Source organism: Podarcis melisellensis, assembly GCF_964234715.1.
Source record: "Podarcis melisellensis genome assembly, chromosome: 14".
NCBI classification, from domain to species: domain Eukaryota; kingdom Metazoa; phylum Chordata; class Lepidosauria; order Squamata; family Lacertidae; genus Podarcis; species Podarcis melisellensis.
Window position 1 is genome coordinate 10,563,143 of NC_138546.1, and position 23,258 is coordinate 10,586,400.

General features: G+C 45.8%; 1 protein-coding gene across 1 annotated transcript; it reads left to right on the forward strand.

Moving 5' to 3' along the window:
• Window positions 1-278: 278 nt before the first annotated feature.
• On the forward strand, window positions 279-8,137 carry BHLHA15 (basic helix-loop-helix family member a15). The gene is made up of 2 exons (XM_081889416.1): window positions 279-688; window positions 6,464-8,137. Exon 2 carries the CDS (start codon window positions 6,548-6,550, stop codon window positions 7,070-7,072), a length of 525 nt encoding a protein of 174 aa, XP_081745542.1. The 5' UTR covers window positions 279-688; window positions 6,464-6,547; the 3' UTR covers window positions 7,073-8,137.
• Window positions 8,138-23,258: the final 15,121 nt, after the last annotated feature.

The following is a 23,258-nucleotide window of genomic DNA, read 5'->3' on the forward strand; positions in this document are numbered from 1 at the left end:
TAGATTAATAGGGACCGCTTACTAGCGGGAAGGTAAATGGTGTTTCTGTGTGCTGCGCTGGCTCGCCAGATGCAGCTTGTCACGCTGGCCACGTGACCTGGAAGTGTCTTCGGACAGCACTGGCCCCCGGCCTCTTAAGCGAGTTGGGCGCGCAACCCCAGAGTCGGACATGACTGGCCCGTACGGGCAGGGGTACCTTTACCTTTTATTTTCATCGGAGAAATGTTGGAGGGTATGGTGTGTGTCAGGCTGACCTACCCCTGATTGCTTCACTTGGCTGGCTGAGAAACAACAACGCATTTCATGGCTGTAAGGCCACCAGCCTCCCCCCTCTGCTGCCCACTCTCTCTTGTGCAGCAAACGGGGGGGGGGGGTTGCCCATGTTGCTTCTGCGATCCCTGCCCACACTGCATAATCCTTGCTTAGCTTCAGCCACATGGCGAAACACTCTTATAATTTCACAACTGCCACACACACCTCTTGGCTTATTTGCAAAAGACTTGACCGAGCCAAACTCCTCCTCTCTCACCTGTTTGTGCATTAAAGTGACGTGTCCTAGCCCCGGCAAGCAGTCTGCAAGAGGCAGAGGAATTCAAAGCACTTGCTCTCCTGCATGTGAGCACCTTGCTCACCGACCACACCAGCTTGGTGTTAAGGATGCTGCTGCCGTCATCTGCCCCATTGCTGGGTAGGTATCCGCCCCATATTTTATATTTTATTCAGAACCGCTCACAATCGAAAATCCTGGTGGAAAGACTGGAATCTGAACAGGAGAGCAATCAAGGGGGGTTTGTTGACACACATGCTCTTAAAACTATCAGTGCAAAACATTGCATTTTTAAAAATCCATTCTTCTTTTAGAATGGGTCTCGTTCTGGATCAGGAACATCTTTTACTGGTCCTAAATTTGCCAGGGCTCAGTGTGTGGTGTAGCTAATTAAGAGTTTGGGACCAAAATCGCCAAGAAGCCTGAGCTGTCTCTCAGCCTAGCCTACCTCACAAGGTTGTTGTGATGACAAGTTATGGAGGGGAGAGCTATGCATGCGACCCTTTGGCTCCTTGGGGAGGGGGAAGTGGAATGTGGACAGAATAGTGAGAAAGAAGAAGCTCTCAAGTATGTAGTTTTATGCTGGAGATCTTTGGGGATGCAAATGCAACAGCGTAACCACCATCTACAGTGGTACCTCGGGTTACAGACGCTTCAGGTTACAGACTCCGCTAATTCAGAAATGGTACCTCAGGTTAAGAACGTTGCTTCAGGATGAGAACAGAAATTGTGCAGCAGCGCCGCAACAGCAGCAGTGGGAGGCCCCATTAGCTAAAGTGGTGCTTCAGGTTAAGAACAGTTTCAGGTTAAGAACAGACCTCCAGAACGAATTAAGTTCTTAACTCGAGGTACCACTGTACATGATTCATTTAAAGCAGTACCATACCACTTTAAATAATCATGGCTTCCTGCAAAGAATCCTGGGAACTGTAGTTTAAAGGTGCTGAGTGTTGTTCGGAGAGCCCTAGTAATCTCGCAGAGCTGTATTTCCCAGAGTGCCCTGGGAAGAGGCAATGATTCTTAAGCCACTCTGAGAACTGTATTTCCACGAGGCGAATGGGGGTTTCCTAACAACCCTTAACAACTCAGTTTCCCCCAGGGTTATTTGGGGGGACCCTTGTCTGATGCTGCTTGGCATGTACAATGCATATGGGGACCTAAGTCATGAAAAGAGAGTACTGCTAGCACGGGGAAGGGCTCAGTGCTAGGACACCTGCTCTGCATGTAGAAGGCCAATAGTTTAATTCCCCAGCATCTCCAAGTATGTTGAAGAATGCCCCCAGTCTGAAACTTTGGAGACTCACTGCTAGTCATGTAGACAGTACTGAGCTCAATGGAGCCTTTGGTCTCATGTGGCGTAAGGCAGCTTCCTAAAGAGGGGAGAGAAGGCAGGAGACATGCCCAACGGACTCCCTGCGCCTTGTTCTGCCGCACCATGTGCACTCAGCAGGGAACTGCAGCCCAACGCAATTGCCTGTTGAACGTACTTAATACATACTTGAGTATTTGCTGTGCTCATGTGTTATATATTATCGAGGTACCAACCCAGAATGGCTCAGTCGGTACAGCATGAGACTCTTCATCTCAGGGTTCTGGGTTCAAGTCCCGCGTTCCTGCATTGCAGGGGGTTGGGCTAGATGACCCTTGTGGTCCCTTCCAACCCGACAGTTCTATGATTTTATGGTGCTGTTTGGAGATAAAGAATAAAGCTTGGAGGAGAGGGGCAGCGGACCCTAAGTTAAAAGCAACCTTGGAACAGTATGGGAAGATCTCCTATCCTTGGATAGCTGGGGTCGGATGCCTCCTGCAGCCAACTGCTCACCTTTGAGGACTTAGGAAATGGACAGCATTGCCTGCTTTGTTTTTGTTGCTGCTAGTATTTAATCAATCTCTGCTGGGTCAAATGGCTTAATCGCTCTGCTCTATATAGAGAATATATATAGCTTAGTTTCCCACCCTTAATGGCATTTTGACTCTCAAAGAGGTTGAGCATGGTCTGAGTTAACCTCCTTGCCTGAAGACCTCACCTTGAATACACAACTGTTTGGATAACAGGAATCTGCCTTAATACCAAGTCAGAGCCATCCAGCTCACTGTTGTCTACACGGACTGGCAGTGGCTTTCTAGGTGTTCAGACAGGGAGTCTCTCGCAGCCTTACCTGGAGATGAATGGGATTGAACCTGGGACCTTCCACATGTGGGGCAGATGTTCTACAGCTTAGCTACAGCCCTCCTCTCAAATATAGCTGCTTGGTGTTGGTTGTTGTTCAATGGTGAAGACCATTCTCTCCTACATGGATTCATATGTAGCAAATGTTTCCAGAGACCAAGCTTGATGGCTCCATTGCTTCTAGAAATTATGAGCTCATCCATCTAGTTCTACCAATCTACCCCTTTTAAGGATGCTGTTATTATCATAGAAATAGAACTGGATCTAGACACAGCAGTGGGAAACCCACATCCCTCCAGATGTTGTTGTTGGACATTGTCCCATCGTTCCTGGCTGTTGGCCATGCTTGCTGAGCCTGGTGGAAGTCCAACCACATCTAGAGGGCCACAGGTTCCCCATCCTTGATCTAGAAAGTCGGTAATCTTTTTCTGTCTCAAGATTACTCAAGAAAGTCTGCAAAACGTTGAATTTGAGCTTTTCAGCTTCCAGTAGTCACTCAGTCAGAGGCAGTCATGCTTCTGAGTACCAGCTGCTGGAAATTGCAAGAAGGGAGAGTGATCTGGTGATCACATCCTGCTTACGGGCTTCCCACAAGCATCTGGTTGGCCACTGTGAGGGCAGGAGGCTAGACTAGATGGGCTATTGGCCTAATCCTCCAGACTCTTCTCATGTCCAGGTGTTGAATTAGAATTCTGAAATGCTGATCTGCTACTTGCATTTTTCTGCTATTGCAGTTTGCACCCAGGCAGAGGGAGGTTCTGGTGCTAATAATAATAATAATAATAATAATAATAATAATAATAATAATAAAATAATAATTTATTATTTATACCCCGCCCATCTGGCTGAGTTTCCCCAGCCACTCTGGGCGGCTTCCAATCAAGTGTTAAAAACAATACAGCATTAAATATTAAAAACTTCCCTAAACAGGGCTGCCTTCAGATGTCTTTTAAAAAGAAGATAGCTGTGTATTTCCTTCACTTCTGAAGGGAGGGCGTTCCACAGGGCGGGCGCCACTACCGAGAAGGCCCTCTGTCTGGTTCCTTGTAACCTCACTTCTTGCAATGAGGGAACCGCCAGAAGGCCCTCAGTGCTGGATCTCAGTGTCCGGGCTGAACGATGGGGGTGGAGACGCTCCTTCACGTATACAGGATCAAGGCCACTTAGGACTTTAAAGGTCAGCACCAATACTTTGAATTGTGCTCAGAAACGTACTGGGAGCCAATGCAGATCTCTCAGGACCAGTGTTATGTGGTCCCGGCGGCCACTCCCAATCACCAGTCTAGCTGCCGCATTCTGGATTAATTGCAGTTTCCAGGTCACCTTGAAAGGTAGCCCCACGTAGAGCACATTGCAGTAGTCCAAGCGGGAGATAACTAGAGCATGCACCACTCTGGCAAGACAGTCCTTCTTCACAATGGAAATCAGCCATTATCAGATTTCCCCATCTCAGCTTGGGGTTCTTTATGGCAGGGATGGGAGGGAACTGGTTGCCCCCGCCCCCGGTGTTCTCGCACTCCAACTCCCATCAGCCCCCACAAGCATGGCTAACAGTCAGGGATGAATGGAGTTGCAGTCCAGAGATGCCTAGAGCGTCCACAGGCTTCTCCATCCCTGGGTGAGAGTGGCGAGAGTCTTGGAGGTGCAGATGTGGTCCAGCTCTCTGCTTGACCATGAAGCTCACTGGGTGGTCTTTGGGCAATTGGGTATTTTCCAACCTCTTTTACTTTGCAGAGTTGTGAGTGGGATAAATAGGTTGAGTCCAAGTGTGTTGCCTGAGCTCCCTTTGAGGAATGGCGGGTGCAGATGAGAAAGATAAACATTGGCTCTGCATCTGTTGTCTGCCTGGAGGTGGGATAGACGGCTCAGGGTCTGCAGTATTTTACTAGTAAGTAAAGGTAAAGGTACCCCTGCCCGTACGGGCCAGTCTTGACAGACTCTGGGGTTGTGTGCCCATCTCACTTAAGAGGCCAGGGGCCAGCGCTGTCCGGAGACACTTCCGGGTCACGTGGCCAGCGTGACATCGCTGCTCTGGCGAGCCAGAGCCGCACACGGAAACGCCGTTTACCTTCCCGCTGGTAAGCAGTCCCTATTTATCTACTTGCACCCGGAGGTGCTTTCGAACTGCTAGGTTGGCAGGCGCTGGGACCGAGCAGCGGGAGCGCACCCCGCCGCAGGGATTCGAACCGCTGACCTTTCGATCGGCAAGTCCTAGGCGCTGAGGCTTTAACCCACAGCGCCACCTGCGTCCCATTTTTTTTTTATGGAAGAGCTATTTTTGCCTGGGCTCTCCCAGCTCTTTGCTGTCCTGGCTTTAAAGGACTGGGAGACACAAGAGCATCAGAGGTACAGCTCCCAAGCAGACAAGAGAGCTAGAAGGGGGAGGTTGCCATTTTAAATACTCCATGCAAGAAATCCCTTCCAAATCAAAATACAAAGCATAGCAGGGGGACGTTCTATCCCAGCTCCCTCTCCCTGCTTTTATTAGTTTTCTAGCCTTGGGTTTAATATTTGCATTCTGCTTTTCCAACAACCAAGTTTAGCTCACAGCAGCAGCAAAACATTAAAAATTATATATCACTTCCACATTTGACAATAACGAGGATGTGAGTCTTTTCATGTCATTCTCCCAGGCCAGTGGAATGCTGTGCCAAAAGGGGTTCAGCAGGCACCTTCTGTTTTGAGCGCTTGCTGAAAACTTCTCAGTTCCTTCAGGCCTGTGCAGGCAATTAAGAATACACCTTCCCACAATAGTGTGCTGATTTCTGATTTAAACTGCACAGTTTTATGTGTTGTTATTGTAAACTGGCTTTGATTCTTTTTTTATGGATACCAGTTTATATAAACAAATAATAGAAAAGGAATATACAATAAAAGTACACACACACATACACAAAGATGTGACTCCCCACTTATCTGGGGGTTACGTTCCAGGCCCCTACGTATAACTGAAATGCACATAAGTGGGGAGCACCCTGGAGACACCTTCATGCAGGAGTGCCAGCATGGCCCAGCAACCGTGGGTGCCCGGGGCTGTGGGTGCCATGCAGTGTGCATGGCTCTGGCACAGAAATTTGTGGGTGCCCGGCCCCTTCATGGGGAATTTGGTGGGTGCTTGGGTGTTCAGGGCCTCAGGGAGTTGGCACCTATGCCCTTATGGCTCATGAGGAGACCCTTCCCAGCGCTCAAAGAGGACATCCTCTTCGTGCTCCAGGGAGGGTCTCCTTGCATGCCAGTGGAGCATGCAGGCTTATCAGCTGATGCGCAGGAAAGCAGCGGCTGCTGTGCTACCCCACTTGTCAGCTGTTAGGCAGGGAGGCTGAGCAGTCTCAGCAAAGTCCTGCTGCGCCTCCAGCTTGTGAGGATACCCTCCCTGGACCCTGAAGAGGTCATCCTCCTCCGGCTCTGGGGAGGGTCTGTCCGTGAGCTACAGACTTTCCAGTTCTTTTGTGTCATTTCCAGGTTCCCTGCACCATGTATGTGTGTAGTCAGGCACAAGTAGAGAGTTGCCTGCATATAACAACAACAAAACAGGTATGCAATAAATGCAGCCTACCCACCCACGTTTTTACATTCCAAAAGTCAGATCCACCCTTGCAGTGACAATCCTTTCCACCAAACTCAGGACTCTACTGCCTCTATATCCTGAATATATAAACCCGACAGACCCCTGTTGAGTGACATCTGGTGAGAATGCATTTTCTGGCTCTGTCGGCAACTAATTTAGTGTCTTCTTTTTCAAACAGCCCTTTGGTTGGTGCCAACAACATCTTCCACAAGGAAATAAATGCAAAAGATCTGGGAGCCGGTTTCCTGGCATCACACCGACAATGAAGGCCAAAAGCAAAGGTGCGAAACGTCGGCACGCCATCCCCGAAGACACCTTGCGTCAAGAGCCAGCCCCTGGCGGGGAGGAATTGGGGAAATGCTTGCGGCGCAAAGAGAAGAGGAACAATGAGGGCCAGAAGAGCCCTTCCAGGCCCACGAAACTGCCTTGGGGAGGGAGCAAAGATAGGCGCTTGCGAAGGCTGGAGAGCAACGAACGGGAGAGGCAGCGCATGCACAAGCTCAATGCGGCCTTCCAGGCCTTGCGGGAGGTGATCCCCCATGTGAGGGCGGAGAACAAGCTCTCCAAAATCGAGACCCTCACCTTGGCCAAGAACTATATTAAGTCTCTCACCTCGACCATTCTCCGGATGTCCAACGGGCACATTCCTGCTGCCGAGGCCCCCGGTGCGGGGAGCAGGTCCAAACTGTACGAACACTACCAGCAGCACTGCGGGGAAGACGACGATCCCGCGGGGCAGCTGCAGAAGTATTCCACCCAGATCCACAGCTTCAGGCAAGGCAGCTAGAAAGTAGACAAGGGTCTTCTCTGGTTGTGTTTCCTGTTCCCGGGGAAAGCCCCAAAAGGGTCAACCAACAGCGTGGCGAAAGGATTTAGGGAAGGCTGTGTTTGCTCCCCTTTGTTTGTTTGAAAAGACCTGTGAATTCACACCGAACAATTCTGAGGCTGGATTCTGCAATGGACAAGTGGGTTCTGCAACTGAACACATTGCAAGACAAAAGCTCTCCTGTTCTCCAAGAAACTCGCCGCCACCTCCATTCACAGATTTTCTTTGTTTTCTTTTCTAACTCAAATTCTGTGGTTTTTGAACATACTCAGCCCTCATTGGAGTATAATTTGTGGGGTGGTGGGAGGTGGTCCCATTCAGGGGTTGGGGGCTGGATTTTATTTTATTTTTTGCATTGCAGTAAACCTTCTGAGCATGCCTACACACGAACATTTGGTGGCATCGCTTTTAACTCCGTGGTTCTGTTTTGGCAGTATTTTCATCTGCAGCCACTAACTGAGTTTGGCCTTTAAGGGAGTGTTTTCTAAATGCCTTAGGCACATCCAGAACTTTGAGCCTATCCATCTGTCCTAGAAACAGTAGCAAAGACCCAAATAAATACACACACGAGAAGCGGCTGTATCAGGTTAGCAACTGTTTGTGCAGTGGACATTTGAGGTTCACAGTATCATAGAATTGTAGGGTTTGAAGGGACTCCAGCGGTCATCTAGTCCAACCCTCTACAGCGCGAGAATCACAGCTTAAGAAATCCCAGACAGATGGCTGTATAAAAACTTCCAGTGAAGGCAAAGCTACCACCTTCCAGTTGGTTTATCGTGCTAGGAATAAGTGCATGGAAGCTGCATTAGAGTGCGTATTTTTAAAAACTGTAATTTCCCTGTGTTGTATACACCTGTTCCTTTGGCCCATCTCTCTCTCTCCCTAAACCAGCTTTTAGCTCATAGTCGTATTTGCTTAGTTTTCAACCGTTTTGGGGACATCTTCCTTTTTCTTAAAAACAAAGAGACTTGTTCCTATGGTGAACTTTTAAAAAACTGAAACGAAATCACTTTTGTCCTGCCAAAAGAAGAAAAGAAAAAGAAGTCCAGGATGAATGCAACAGGCCCAGCTGAGAGAGGAGCTAAGAGCCCAGATCCGATCCCAGTTTAAAAAGATGTCGAGTGAGAATGAAGTTGGGATGCTTGAGACTTCAGAGAGCTCGGTGTGGACAAAAGAGGTCAGACAGAACACTGGTCTGACTCTATGTAAGGCAGTTTCACTTGTAGGATCTTCCATCCATAGAAACATGGAGTTGGAAAGGACCTTTGGGGGGGTCATTTGCTCCCCCCCCCGTGCTCGATGGAGGATCTGTTTTGTAGGATACCATAGCAGCATCCCTGACAGATGGCCATTCAATCTCTTTTTTTAATATAAGATATTTATTAAAATTTTTAGAGGTACAAAAAGAGAAAACAAAAAACATCATTTTAAACAAAAATAAGATAAAATACAAAAAAGAAAAAGAAAAAAGAAAAAGCGGAGAATTAAAATCCATTAAGCAAAAAGAAAAAACAAGGAAAAATACAACAAATCTTCCCATTACTTATCTTTCATTAGCTTATTTTCCTGACCTCCTCGCACCTCCCTTTTTTGTATTCTAGGTCAATTATCCATTTCAGCAAATCGTTTCTGTCTTTTCAAATTTTTGTCCTGTAATTTATCTTGATATTAATATAACTTTACTTTCCCTCTTTTCACCAATTAGCAGTCTGTTTTTTCCTCAATCTTTGTAACATTTCTGCTAAAATCACATAAATTCATTCCAACATCATTCTAACATTCATTAATTTTGCAATGTTTCTGTAAATAGTCTTTAAATTTCTTCCAATCTTCCTCCACTGACTCTTCTCCCTGGTCTCGGATTCTGCCAGATGCCCATTCAATCTCTGGGGTAGCTTGGAACGCAGGTGGTCCCGGGTTCCTTGGAAAGCCTCTGCCAGTCAGTGTAGACAATACTGGTTTGACTCAGCAGAAGGCAAGATCCTATGCTTCTGTGCTTGGATACATCCAAAGAAGAGCCTGCCACCTCCTGAGCCCACTGTCAAAAATCTCTTTAAGCTGCCTTAAAAACCAGTTATGACCATTGACCAGTGTAGCTCTGTGTGGTCTACCCAGCATTCCTAACAAGGGTCTATCCCCACCATGCTTAGAAATGCTGATGTCTGAGCCTGGAACCTTCTGCACGCCAAGCATGTGTTCTCCTGCTGAGTTTTGCATACAATGTTAACTGAATTAAAGCAACCAGGACCTTAACAGCGGGTTTTATCTGCCCTGCGGTCAGTTTGTGATGCTAGATAGGCCTTTTGTACTTGTCTGCGTACAGCACCTAGCACGACTTAAGTCCTGAAAGTACAAGGTGCTCCCCTGTTTATAAACTGTAGGTGATGGTAAATAATGCTAACTAGCGTTTTATTGCAGCTTCTGTGATCAGAAGAGGAATGGGGAATCAAGGGTGTGATTAATTAAGCTAATTCTGAGCCAGTGTTGTCAACAAATAAAGCCCTTTGTACTGTGAAGCATAATAAAAGGATGAAAGGAATTATTAAATCAAGAATCGGTTTTGTTTTCTTCTTGTTTTTAACTTGCCATCGCTCTTTTCTCGAGTTAACTACGGATTCAAACTCTGCACCAGTGTGGATAACAGAAAAGGTTTATAGGCAGCTCTCCTTGCAAGACCAAGCGGGATCTTCTCTAGTCCAGGGATGGGGAAGCAGTGGTCCTCCAGATTCTACTGGACTACAAGTCCCATCATCTGGGGCTAACAGGAGTTGGAGCAGGATACTTGTGCCCCCGCCCCCCCGCTGCTAGGAATGGGTAAATTTGTCGGTTTGGGTTTCTCTCAGTAACTGATTTCCCCCCACATCCATATAATTTTTTTAAAAAAAGATTTTATTAAAATTTGGAAGAGAGATTAATGTCAGATATATTTTTTATGACTATATATATATATATATATATATATACATATACATATACAGTGGTACCTCGCAAGACAAAATTAATTCGTTCCGCGAGTCTTTTCGTCTTGCGAAGCACGGTCAAGTCGCAACTGCACCTCTTCAAGCGGTTTTAAGAAAAAGGAAACAAACTCGCAAGACGTTTTTGTCTTGCGAAGCTAGCCCATAGGGAAATTCGTCTTGCGAAGCAACTCAAAAAACGAAAAACTCTTTCGTCTTGCGAGTTTTTTGTCTTCCAAGGCATTCGTCTTGCGAGGTACCACTATATATATATATATATATATATATATATATATATATATATATGATGAATATTTTTATGAATTTTTAATGAATATGCATATACCGTATATATATATATTTTTATGAAAGATGGAGGGCACAAGGAGAAGGGGACGACAGAGGATGAAATGGTTGGACAGTGTTCTCGAAGCTACCAGCATGAGTTTGACCAAACTGCGGGAGGCAGTGGAAGACAGGAGTGTCTGGAGTGCTCTGGTCCATGGGGTCACGAAGAGTTGGACACGACTAAATGACTAAACAACAACAACAACATTTTGATCAAGACAAAAAAGCTAATCTAAACAAAAAAAACACACCAGAAAGAGAAAAGGGGAAAACAGATGATGAGAAAAGAAAAAAAAAAGAAACAAAGAGAAATAAAGGAAAAGGAAAAGGAAAAGAGAACTTCTGGTTCTTCATTTGTCAGCTATATGTATTACTGGTAGTAGTAATAATAATAATAATAATAATAATAATAATAATAATAATAATAACAACAACAACAACAACAACAACAACAACAACAACAACAACAACAATAATATGTCACCCATCTGACCGGGTTGCCCAAGCCACTCTGGGTAGCTTCCAACAAATTAAAACACATCCACTTCCTCACAAATTTATGGACAGCTGCTCGAATTATGAAAGCTAGGAAATGGAAGGGGCAAGGAAAGTATAAAATGGAAGACCAGTATAAAGAGGTGTGGGATATAACTATTAATGATAAATTAACATGTGCCATTAAGGTAAGATGGGGAATGTGCAGGAGAAATGATTATGAGGAGATATGGAAATTGTTTGTAGAATTCGTACTGTTAAAACGGAAAGGGGTCAAACCATTGCAAGAGGTGTTGAAATATTGGGAGGTTGGATAGGTACAATGGAACGGTCTCAGTGGTGGGGTGTACATTTTTATTCTTCTTTATTTATGATTATTACCTTGTCAAAAGAAAAAAGAAAATTTAAAAAATGCAAGAGAGAGAAACACATCCATATGTTTACTGAAAATTCGCAATCCTTTTTGTTTCAATTTCTCCTAACATTCATGTTTTGGTAAAGCAATTTCTCCTAGTGCTGCTATTGTTACACCCTGACCTCTTAAGTGATGAATCTCTCTCCAAAGGTTCCTGCATTTAGCCAGGGTTCTGTTTCTTTGGAATGAAGGTCAGTGAGACTGTGGAGTCTTTGGAACATATGGTTCTATTTCTATATGAGCATGAGGGGTGGGTGGGCTAACAGCATTATCCCCCCCAACAGTTCTTGCTCCCCCAAAGTCCAGTGCAGAGCAGCACAGAACTAAACCTCTCTCTGTCTCTCTCTGTGTGTGGAGCTTCTCACGTTCAAGTTTCCAGCTTTCTCTCTCAGACAACTCTGCAGCCCAGTCTCCTTTGGTTTATTGCTCTCCACCACTTAGCTGTTGCTGTTGCAGGTTTGAAAGGGGCACAGAGTACCATCTGTGGGGCACAGAGTACCATCACCCTTAGTGATACCAAGCACATCAGCAAGATTTTTACATTTTTCATTTGGTACAAACCAATGTATTGTAATGGTGTCTTGCGGGAAAGTGCGGAATGCAAATGTGTGTGCGCGCACACACACACACACGTACAAACACATGCACACACATTTTACTGCAGTCCATGGAAAGTCAAACACAAGGCTAAACCAATTCTGAAATACTTTAATTGCAAAGTAAACAAACATGGGCTTCTTTTGAGGAAGAGAGGGCAGCTCTGCACGCAGCTGTTATTTTGACGTGAAAGCTCCTCGGTTGAAAACCAAACTGGGATTGGTTTACCATGGCTCTCTGCCTCATTACAGTGGTACCGCAGGTTAAGTACTTAATTCGTTCCAGAGGTCCGTTCTTAACCTGAAACTGTTCTTAACCTGAAGCACCACTTTAGCTAATGGGGCCTCCTGCTGCCACCGCACGATTTCTGTTCTCATCCTGAAGCAAAGTTCTTAAGCTGAAGCACTATTTCTGGGTTAGCAGAGTCTGTAACCTGAAGCGCATGTAACCTGAAGCATATGTAACCCGAGGCACCACTGTATATGACTTTGTGAATGGGTTTGTCATATTCATACATTAATGCATCCCGGGGGAGAGAACCTGTGGCCCGCCAAGGATTGTCTAGTCCAGCGGTAGGCAACCTAAGGCCCGTGGGCCGGATGTGGCCCAATCGCCTTCTAAATCCGGCCCACAGACGGTCCGGGAATCAGCGTGTTTTTACAAGAGTAGAATGTGTCCTTTTATTTAAAATGCATCTCTGGGTTATTTGTGGGGCACAGGAATTTGTTCATTCTCCCCCCCTCCAAAAAAAAATATAGTCCGGCCCACCACATGGTCTGAGGGACAGTGGACCAGCCCACTGCTGAAAAAGGTTGCTGACCCTCGTCTAGTCCAACCTTCTGCAATACCTTACCATCAATAGCTGCTGGGGTTTTTCCTCAGCACTTCCATTAATACCATCTTCCCACCCCCCCCCAAAATTCTGCTGCCCAGTTAATTAGGAAGGACCTCTTTAGCCTATCTGATATTGATTTGAAAATAAATAAGATGTACCAATGTCCCACAGGCACATATCTGTGCACTGGCGACCCCATCATCTGTGGAATGGGTGCAGGATGCAGCCCCTATTTGCATAAGATAATACAAAGAATCTCTCGCACACCCCTGCACACCTTTTTGCTGCACTGAATATCTGAATATCACCATTATCATGCTGCTTTTAAAATGCCGTCTGTCTGTCAAGAATGTATAACTTGCTGTTGAAATGGAATACTCAGGATGAAACGGTGAAATCTGCTATGATTAAATGGGCACAAGATGTTGGACATAACATTATGATGGCTGACTGGGAACAGCTATGGACCACAGGTATGAAGTTCACGGCATGTAATGCCTTAAGAGAGAATATAATGAAAATGATATACAGGTGGTACATGACACCAGTCAAGCTTGCAAAAATTTATCATTTGCCCGATAATAAATGTTGGAAATGTAAAGAGACAGAAGGTACATTCTTTCACCTTTGGTGGACGTACCCAAGGATTAAGACATTCTGGGAGATGATTTATAATGAAATGAAAAAGGTATTTAAATATACCTTCCTGAAGAAACCAGAGGCCTTTCTCCTGGGCATGGTCGGCCAGTTGGTGCCAAAGAAGGACAGAACTTTCTTTATGTATGCAACAGCAGCAGCAAGAATACTCATTGCAAAGTACTGGAAGACACAAGATTTACCTACCCGGGAAGAATGGCAGATGAAGGTGATGGACTACATGGAACTGGCGGAAATGACTGGCAGAATTCGAGACCAGGGAGAAGAGTCGGTGGAGGAAGATTGGGAGAAATTTAAAGACTATCTACAGAAACATTGTAAAATTAATGAATGTTAGAAGGATGTTGGAATGAAGTTATGTGGTTTTAGTAGAAATGTTATAAAGGTTTAAGAAAAATCAGACTGTTAATTGGTGAAAGGAGGGAAAGTATAGTTACACTAATATCAAGATAAATTACAGGACAAAAATTGGGAAAGATGGAAAGGATTTGCTGAATTAGTTAATCGAACTAGAATACAAAAAAGGGAGGTGTGAGGAGGTCAAGGAAACAAGTAAATGAAAGATAAGTTATGGGAAGATTTGCTGTGTTTTTTAATTGTTTGTATTTTTCTTTTTCTCTCTTTCTTTTTTACTTATTGTGATGTGTTGTTTTTTTTCAGCAGGGGGCCGGTCCACTGTCCCTCATACCTTGTAGGGGGCCGGACTATTTTTTTTGGGGGGGGGGGAATGAATGAATTCCTATGCCCCACAAATAACCCAGAGATGCATTTTAAATAAAAGGACACATTCTACTCATGTAAAAACACACTGATTCCCAGACTGTCTGCAGGCCGGATTGAGAAGGCAGCTGGGCCGGATCTGGTCCCTGGGCCTTAGTTTGCCTACCCATGGGGTAACCCGTTTTAGAACCACGACTTCCATCACTCCCAATTATTGGCCACGCTGGCTACGTCTGATGTTCTGGTCTGGGGTTGCGGGAAACCCATAACTATTTCTGCAGCAGGGTCCCAGTCTGCAGCATCCTATAACTGCCCCACCAGCATGGAAGAGGAGCTTTCGGCCACTGAGAAGGCTTCTCACCCTTTGTGCTGATTGGAGCCAATCAGAGCGAAGTGAGGTAAGTCAGCCACTGGGGATTGGCTCCTTGGGCCACTCTGGAGAAGGTGCATGCTTAAAACTGTCAGGAACTCATCCTACACTTGAGTAGGACCCTGGCAGAGATACAAGCCTGACTGGCATGTTCTCTCCCTCCTGGTCGTTTGTTCGGGAGCTTCAAAAGCTTTCTTCAGCCCGAACATCACAGTGACCAATGTCAACAGACATTGGCACACTTAGGGATCCTCAGAGTCTTTGCAGCTTGTGTAATGGACCTTAGCAACTCAGCATTTTGGCTAATCTACTATTGTTGTTGTTTAGTCATTTAGTCGTATCCGACACTTCGTGACCGCATGGACCAGAGCACTCCAGGCACTCCTGTCTTCCACTGCCTCCCGCAGTTTGGTCAAACTCATGTTCATAGCTTCGAGAACACTGTCCAACCATCTCATCCTCTGTCGTCCCCTTCTCCTTGTGCCCTCAATCTTTCCCAGCATCAGGGTCTTTTCCAGGGAGTCTTCTCTTCTCTACTTTATTTACATATAAACATACACGGAGCACAGCAACATGGTTCCCTCGCTCTTTAGCATCAGACAGCAAAGAGAAAGAACAAAGGACAATAGTCCCACTTCACGGAACACAGTAACACAAACATCCTGTCTCCATCACTTCCCACTCTGTGGAGTCAAAACATACACCGTCATGTGATAGACAAAAATCCCATGACTGCAATCACGGAGCAGGAATTCTAACAAAAACACCAAAGAGTTGTTGTTTCTATATGCTTGAATGCTAAGCATTTAGGAACACTGAAAACACAGGGCATTTCGGTTTCAAGAGAATGGTGAGCAAGTTCTGTTATGCACAATGGACCTCCACACAAAACACAACGTAAGCCATTCCGAAAGAAGATGTCGGAGCACTCCAAATTATTTGGCCAAGTACCTTCATGGAACATAGTAGACCTAGTGGACAGGCAACACATGGAGATCTGCATTGGTTGTTGCAATGCACCCCTAATTATCACTTTGGTATAATTATAGAATTCTTGCATCCCCTTAGAGGGCAGGGCTGTAACTTGCACAAAGGGACCCTGAATGTGCCACTACCCTACTGGATGGGTGTTGTAGTAGTAGAACAACTTCTAGGGACACTACATTGGTAACTGTGGCTCGAAAATTACTTCTGCTGCTGCAGAAGACCAAACACACACACACACACCAGGCAAGAGAGAAAGAACAGCAGGAAGAATTGTTGAGAAAGGTCACCATTGTTTGCTCCCAAGAGATTATGGCAAAGGCACCTTTGCTAAAAGTCAAATCATCTGCATCATTTAGGAAGAACAGGAAAAGGGCTATTAGGCTGAAAAATGAGCATGAACAATGCAGCCCTCACTGCGGGCAAAATGGTTTTAATAGGATCTGCAGGGAACTTGATCTGCCACCAAGTGTTTGATCCTTTCCTATAGACAATCTCTCGTCTATATTCACGCACATACAGAACCCTGGATTGTATTCGAGTGGCATTTTAAGTTCAAATGTCACATCTGATTGGCTAACATAACTCTGGACACAAGCCAAGGAGAGAGAGAGAGAGAGAAAAAAAGCCACAGCTAATGTCTAACTGGATGTGACAGAACATTAAACCGCTGAGCAGCAGCTAAGGAATTCCTTTCTGTTGCTTTCAATAGGACTTTCTCGGGACTCGACCAGCCCCACTGAAGTCAATGGAAATCTGTATCTGAGAGGTCGTGCCCACAGATTTGCACTTTGCCTCGCTTTTGCTCGATTGTGGTCTGGGTCATTTAAAAAGACTTTCCCTGGAAGCATGTGGCTGTGTTTGTATCTCGCTTATATCCTCTGTATATGCATAGCCCTTGCAAGCTTATGCAAAGGTGTGGTTGCCATCCACTGTAATCCACAGGGTGGAAGTAGCTCTGTGGCAGGCTAATGCGTGGTCAACAGAGGTGTAGTGGCCAGGATCACAGGGAAGGGCTGGCGCTGTGGGTTAAACCACAGAGCCTAGGACTTGCCGATCAGAAGGTCGCCGGTTCGAATCCCCGCAACGGGGTGAGCTCCCATTGCTCGGTCCCTGCTCCTGCCAACCTAGCAGTTCGATGGCACGTCAAAGTGCAAGTAGATGAATAGGTACCGCTCTGGTGGGAAGGTAAACGGCATTTCTGTGCGCTGCTCTAGTTTGCCAGAAGTGGCTTAGTCATGCTGGCCACATGACCCGGAAGTTGTACGCCGGCTCTCTCGGCCTATAGAGCGAGATGAGCGCTGCAACCCCAGAGTCAGCCATGACTGGACCTAATGGTCAGGGGTCCCTTTACCTTTTTATTCCTGCAGCAGTGTCTCAGGACTCAGTTACATTAGTCAAAACACAGCATTTTGAATGTGTTATAAACATGCAACACCAGATGGCGCTGAAGAGTAAAAAAAACAACAACTGTGATTTTCCATAGTGTTTTTTTTCTTTTGCTATGATGATTTAATTTCTGACTTAATCATAGCGTTTCTCCCCATGTGTGTAGATCCATCCTCAGACTCCAGTGTCTTAGAGCCAACCAATCAGGGTTTTTTTTAGTAACAGATTGGAGCCAATGAGAGTGAAATGAGGTGAGTCAGCTGCTAAGGATTGGCTCCCAGGGTTACTCTGGGGAAGGCACATGGGGAAAATACCGAGGAGTTGTTCTGTATGCCTGACAGACTGGGACAGCTCAGTCGGCAGAGCGTGAAACTCTTAAATCCCAGGGTCGTGTGTTCAAGCCACACGTTGGGGCTTGTATTTTAATACTTTGTATTTAATACACTGTATTTTAATGCTTTGTTGGAAGCCACCCAGGGTGGCTGGGGAGACCCAGCCAGACGGGCGGGGTATAAATATTAAATTATTATTATTATGTGGCCCTTGTGATGCCTTCCAACTCTACAAATCTATGATTTTATGAAAGCTAAGCATTAGGAACAGAGGTACGCAAGTGGCGATGTGGGTTAAACCACAGAGCCTAGGGCTTGCCGATCAGAAGGTCAGCGGTTCGAATCCCTGCGACGGGGTGAGCTCCTGTTGCCCAGTCCCTGCTCCTGCCAACCTAGCAGTTTGAAAGCACGTCAAAGTGCAAGTAGATAAATAGGTACCACTCTGGTGGGAAGGTAAACGGTGTTTCCGTGCGCTGCTCTGGTTCGCCAGAAGCGGCTTATTCATGCTGGCCATATGACCCAGAAGCTGTACGCCAGCTCCCTCGGCCAATAAAGCGAGATGAGTGCCGCAACCTCAGAGTCGGTCACGAATGGACCTAATGGTCAGGGGTCCTAAGGCAAGCGTAGTCAGTATGGAGTCCTCCTTTCATACGAGAGCTGACATGGCACTAGAACTCAGTACCTGCAAGTCAAGCTTGAAGGTTGGTTTCCAAAGCTTACCTTTCACAAAATCTAGACATTCTTTCCTTTAAAAAAATAAATAATAATAATAATACAGCTTTGTGAAACTTGAGCAATTGACTCATTCTCACAGGCAGGAATTTAACCCGAGAGAACCAAAAAGGAAGGGGGAAAAAAGATATCACCTTACCTACTTTATAACAGTGTCCTTGTGCAGGGGGAAGACAAAGTTATTAATGCTTTTGGCAAAGCGATCACTAGACTAACAGTTTAGCAAGTGGTACAGAGCGTCCTGCTTAAAGTGTATACCTACCTTGAGTAAATATCAGCTTTGCCTTTGTTAGGCTCTGCTTCTTAATGGCACTGGAGGGAGAAAAATGCTGGAGGGAAAGTTGGCATTCTGAGATAGGGTTACTTTTAAGAATGCCAACTTTGGAGGGAAAGTATTTATGCAATTAAAGAACCCCGGAGTGCCAATTAAAAATAAATAAATACAAAGAGGACTTTTCCAAACTACAGGGGACGCTCAGGTTGCGAACGTGATCCATGCTGGACCACACTGAGGTCCAGCTCCGAGGGCCTTCTGGCGGTTCCCTCACTGCGAGAGGCCAAGTTACAGGGAACCAGGCAGAGGGCCTTCTCGGTAGTGGCGCCCACCCTGTGGAACGCCCTCCCATCAGATGTCAAAGCGATAAACATCTACCTGACATTCAGAAGACATCTGAAGGCAGCCCTGTTCAGGGAAGTTTTTAATATGTGACATTTTAGTGTATCTTTTATTTTTGTTGGAAGCCGCCCAGAGTGGCTGGGGAAACCCAACCAGATGGGCGGGGTACAAATAATAATAAACTATTATTATTATTATTATTATTATTATTATTATTATTATTATGCGGGATGCAATTTTGCAACCCGCAGCGCTGCGTCTGCGCATGTACGGTTTGTGATTTGGTGTTTGTGCGCATGCGCAAAGCTTGATTTAGCACTTCAGCGCATGCACAACCCCCGAAACCCGGAAATAACCCGTTCTGGTACTTCCGGGTTTCAGCGGGTGCGTAACCTGAAAAAACACAACCTGAAGTGTCTGTAACCTGAGGTATGTCTGTATTCTGGGGAACCTGAAAGGACACTGTCTGTCACTCATATATAATGCAGCATACTTTTTTTTAACTAAAAAATAATGTTTAAAAAATGAGGGATAGTCTTATACATGGGGGAAACTCCTCCCATTTTCTTAATTTTGAGTGCCCAAAAATAGGGGGCGTCTTATACTTGGGGGGGGGGTGTTATAAAAGGAAAAATAAGGTATTTATTTCTATTGATTTCAAACTGTAAACTGCCTTAGGTGCCCTGATAGAAAGGCAGAATATACATAAATCCAATACAGTCAAACCTCGTTTTTTGAATGCCCCGGCTGCCTAATGTTTCGGAAGCCAAACGCCGAAAACCTGGAACTGAATGCTTCCGTTTTCAAATGCGCCTCGGAAGTTGAACAGCTCGATTTCCCCCATTGAACTTGCTGACAGGCATTTGATCCTTGGTTTTTGAATGTTTCAGAAGTCGAACGGACTTCCAGAACGGCTTACATTCGAAAACAGAGGTTCCACTGTACATAAATAATCGATCAATTCCCACCAACTGGGCCAGAGGCAAAAACGGGCAGAGGGCAGATTTTGTCTTGGTACTGTAGGCCCATTTTCAACACCCTTCCCTCTCTTGTCTTCCACCCAGGCAGGCAAGAGGCATTATCAAAGCTGAAGGCAAGACAAAAACACTCAGGGCACAAAGGTAAGGGTAGTGAGGAGTTCAGGAGAGTTGTGAGGGCCAGTTGGAGAGGTCTTGAGGGCCACATTTGAGGTTTCCCACCAGTGATCTAAACGCATCACGTTAGCTGGAGATTCGTGCAATCGCCATAGTTATTTCTTTATAACTGCAGAGCGAAAAAACAACAACCATAGGGCTAAGCAATGCCATGAAACAACAACTTTGGATCCCACCCCAAACTGGATTAGGGGGCTATCAAAAATAACACTGCTCCAAAGTGGGAAAGGTTGACAGGGAAGAGGAGAACACGAGAGAAAGAAAGAGGCAGGCTGCAGTCTTCACCTTTGATTGTGAAACGTCACTTTTTTTTTTTACTTGGCATCAAATACGTTTACATATAGAAGCTCTCTAAAATGGAAGGACATGCGACATTAACTGATTTTATTTCAAATATAGAATTGCTCTGAAACCATGCCACAGTGCAAATTCGCTCCCTCCCTCTCCGCATGCCATCACACGGGACTGAGAAAGACGCAGAATGTAAACCTCACCCTCACCAAGTTTCCTGGCTCAGACCAATGGAGTCAATGAAATTAATCCCAGGATTCCTGTGGTGCAGAATAGGCCCTTCAGCAACGCAGCTCTCTTTTGAACCAAGGTCTTTTCTTAGACCAGCTTAAATCCACTGGCCTACTAATTCAGGCGCGGGGAACCTTTGCCGCTCCCTGTGTTGCTGAACTACAATTCCCATCAGCTCCAACAAGCATGGCCCATGTCAAAGCGGGTGATGGGAGTCGCAATTTGGCAACGTCTGCTGAGTCGAAAGGTTTCCCACTCCTGAGATAATTGGAAGGCATAGTTTTCAACTCAGATGCCTCCCATCAACCTCTCACAGCTATTACATTCTTCTAGAGCAGGCTTCCTCAAACTTGGCCCTCCAGATGTTTTGAGACTACAATTCCCATCATCCCTGGCCACTGGTCCTGCTAGCTAGGGATCATGGGAGTTGTAAGCAAAAACATCTGGAGGGCCGAGGTTGAGGAAGCCTGTTCTAGACTCCACCTGGCTCAGGTGTCCAGCAAACAGCTCCTTTTCTGATCAAGGCTGCTGTGCCTTTAACAGTTGCTCTGATGAGGCTTCTGTGATGGCAAAAATCTGTGCCTTCCACATTCTTAGCAAGTTTGTTGTTGTTTTTCTTCTAAAAAAAAATAAAGTACAAGAGTTGCAACCTGCAAAGTCCCAGTAGTGAACTTTTGATCATTTTCCTGCTTTCGATTCTGACTTGCATCCAGCATGTAGCCCAGGGCAGCCATGCGTTGGAGGAAGCCTTAATGAAGAAGCCCCTTTGAGACCCTTTCAGCAAACACAAGATTGGGCTGTCCGTGTTGAACCAAACATCAAAAATATTGCATGGCACAGCTGCACCTCAACTGCACCACTTTGGCATATGCATGGAGGCCATCATAGGTCTGCTTTGAAAGGCTCCAACATGTCAGAAATGCCATCATGGGAAGTGAGGATATAGGTTTCTCTCTCTCTCTCTCTAAATGTGCCATTTAAAAAAAAATATATATCCTGGTCACATACACCCCTATCCTGCATTTTGAAGTGGTATTGTCTAGGAAGGCTTCAACCAGCACTGATTTAGGGACCAGCAGAACATGGAACTGATTGTCTGGATCAAGCAGAAATTAGTAAAACACGTTCTGCTCTAGGGGCAACTGTGGATGATTCTGTGGGGTGCCCTACGCGGCTGGCAAGGTCCCTCACTCGTGGCAATACAAATCTCCCAAGCTCTGCGAAAGATCAAACCTGGACTGGGAGCACTAAACGGGGTGGCAGCGCAACGCTTCATGCCCAAACAGCTCCTGCGAACTGCTTTGCTGCAGCAGCAAACAAGGAACAAAGCGTGCATCTTTTATCTCTCCGAAAAGGAAGGTCTAATTTTAAAGTGCATCTTGAGAAGAGCGAGAGATAAAATAAGCAGCAAAGAACAAGAACGCTCCAAGTTTATCCACACCTGGTGTAAGTGACTAATGCTTTAAGAAGTGAAGTTGTGTCGATATTTGTTGTTATCGGTTGATCTACATTTTTCTTTTATTAAACTGCATACACGAGGAAATGTCCTTTTTTTCTTTTAAAAAAAGAAGGCAGTAAACCAAGCGTTGGCAACCTTTGGCCCAACCAGATGTTGATGACTAAAACTCCCATCATCCCTGGGCCAAGCTCGTTGGGGCTAAGGTGAGTTGTAGTTCAGCAACTGCTGGAGAGCCACAGGTTCCTCACTCCTGTAATATACCTTCCTCTTTCCACCCCCAGACCAGCCTGACCTCCAAAACCGAAAGACAGGTGAGTGATTGTGATCAGCAACTAGATTGGCTGGCAGGGCAATTCAAAAGAGGCAAGGAGTCAGACTGCTTTGGCTCTCTGCCTCAATAACAAGCCAAGTTGCACCATCCAGGCCTTCAACAATATGGTGACCTCCATATGTTATTGGACTATACCTGGAGGGTGCCAAGTTGGCAAAGGATGCACTATCCAAAGTGGGCGAGTGGTGGCAAGGAGCTGTAAGGTGCAGGAGCATCCAATGTGCTTTCTATCAGTGCTTGCCCCACTTGAAGTTGTTAGAAGATGTGCTGGTGATTTTTCATGGGCGCCAACTGACACGGGGCAGCCAGTTGCCGACCAGTGCTGCTGACTTAACTTTGTTTTGCTATTATTTTAGAGCAGATCTAACTGGTACTGCAAAAGAAAAGAAGAAAGCCGTAGCACGTTACACGGGATTAACCCTAAGAGTTTGTTTCCGCAAATCACCTCCGAAAAGGGAGAGGGATTCTCACCGGTCAAGAACTTGACTTCACACAGCAAATCCAATGAAATTAGTGGGATCATCATTTCACAGGTTTGATGAAAGGGGGTGGGGAACCAGGACGTCACGAGTCCTATTTACATTCGTCTCAGTTTTCATAGCAGCTGCCTAAAAAAAGGGCTCAGCTTAATTGGGAAGATCTGGCATCATCGTAGCCTATTCGGCAGTGTTGTGCATAATAAATATTACGAAGAGAATAAATTAATTACAAAAAAGACCCAACAACAACGCCCTCCCACAAAAACAAACATAAAAAAGGTTCACTTAGAAAAATCCAGTTCTAATGAACAATGCATCTAAAGGACGGAAAGTTGGGACGCTCCTGCTGCTGATGTTGTTGTTAGACTACAGCTCCCATCACCACCAACCATTGGCTATGTTGACTGGGACTGATGGGAGCTGGAGTCCCGCAGCAATCAGAGAGGACCAGGTTTGATTCCCTGGGTCCAGGGTCCTGATCTGCAGAGACTTGTGGCTGTGCAAACTCCTCAGTGTTTCAAGGGAGGGTTTGAATGGGGGGGGTTCTTCTATTACAGTCTCCCAAAACCCACTGAAATAAACAAAAGATCTACAACCCAGTGGCATAGCGTGGGGGGTGCAGGGGGGGGCGGCCGCACCGGGCGCAACATCTGGGGGTTAGGGTTAGGGGGCGCAAATCCATGGGTTAGGGGGCGCAAATTACTTGCCTTGCCCCGGGTGCTGACAACCCACGCTACGCCACTGCTACAACCAAC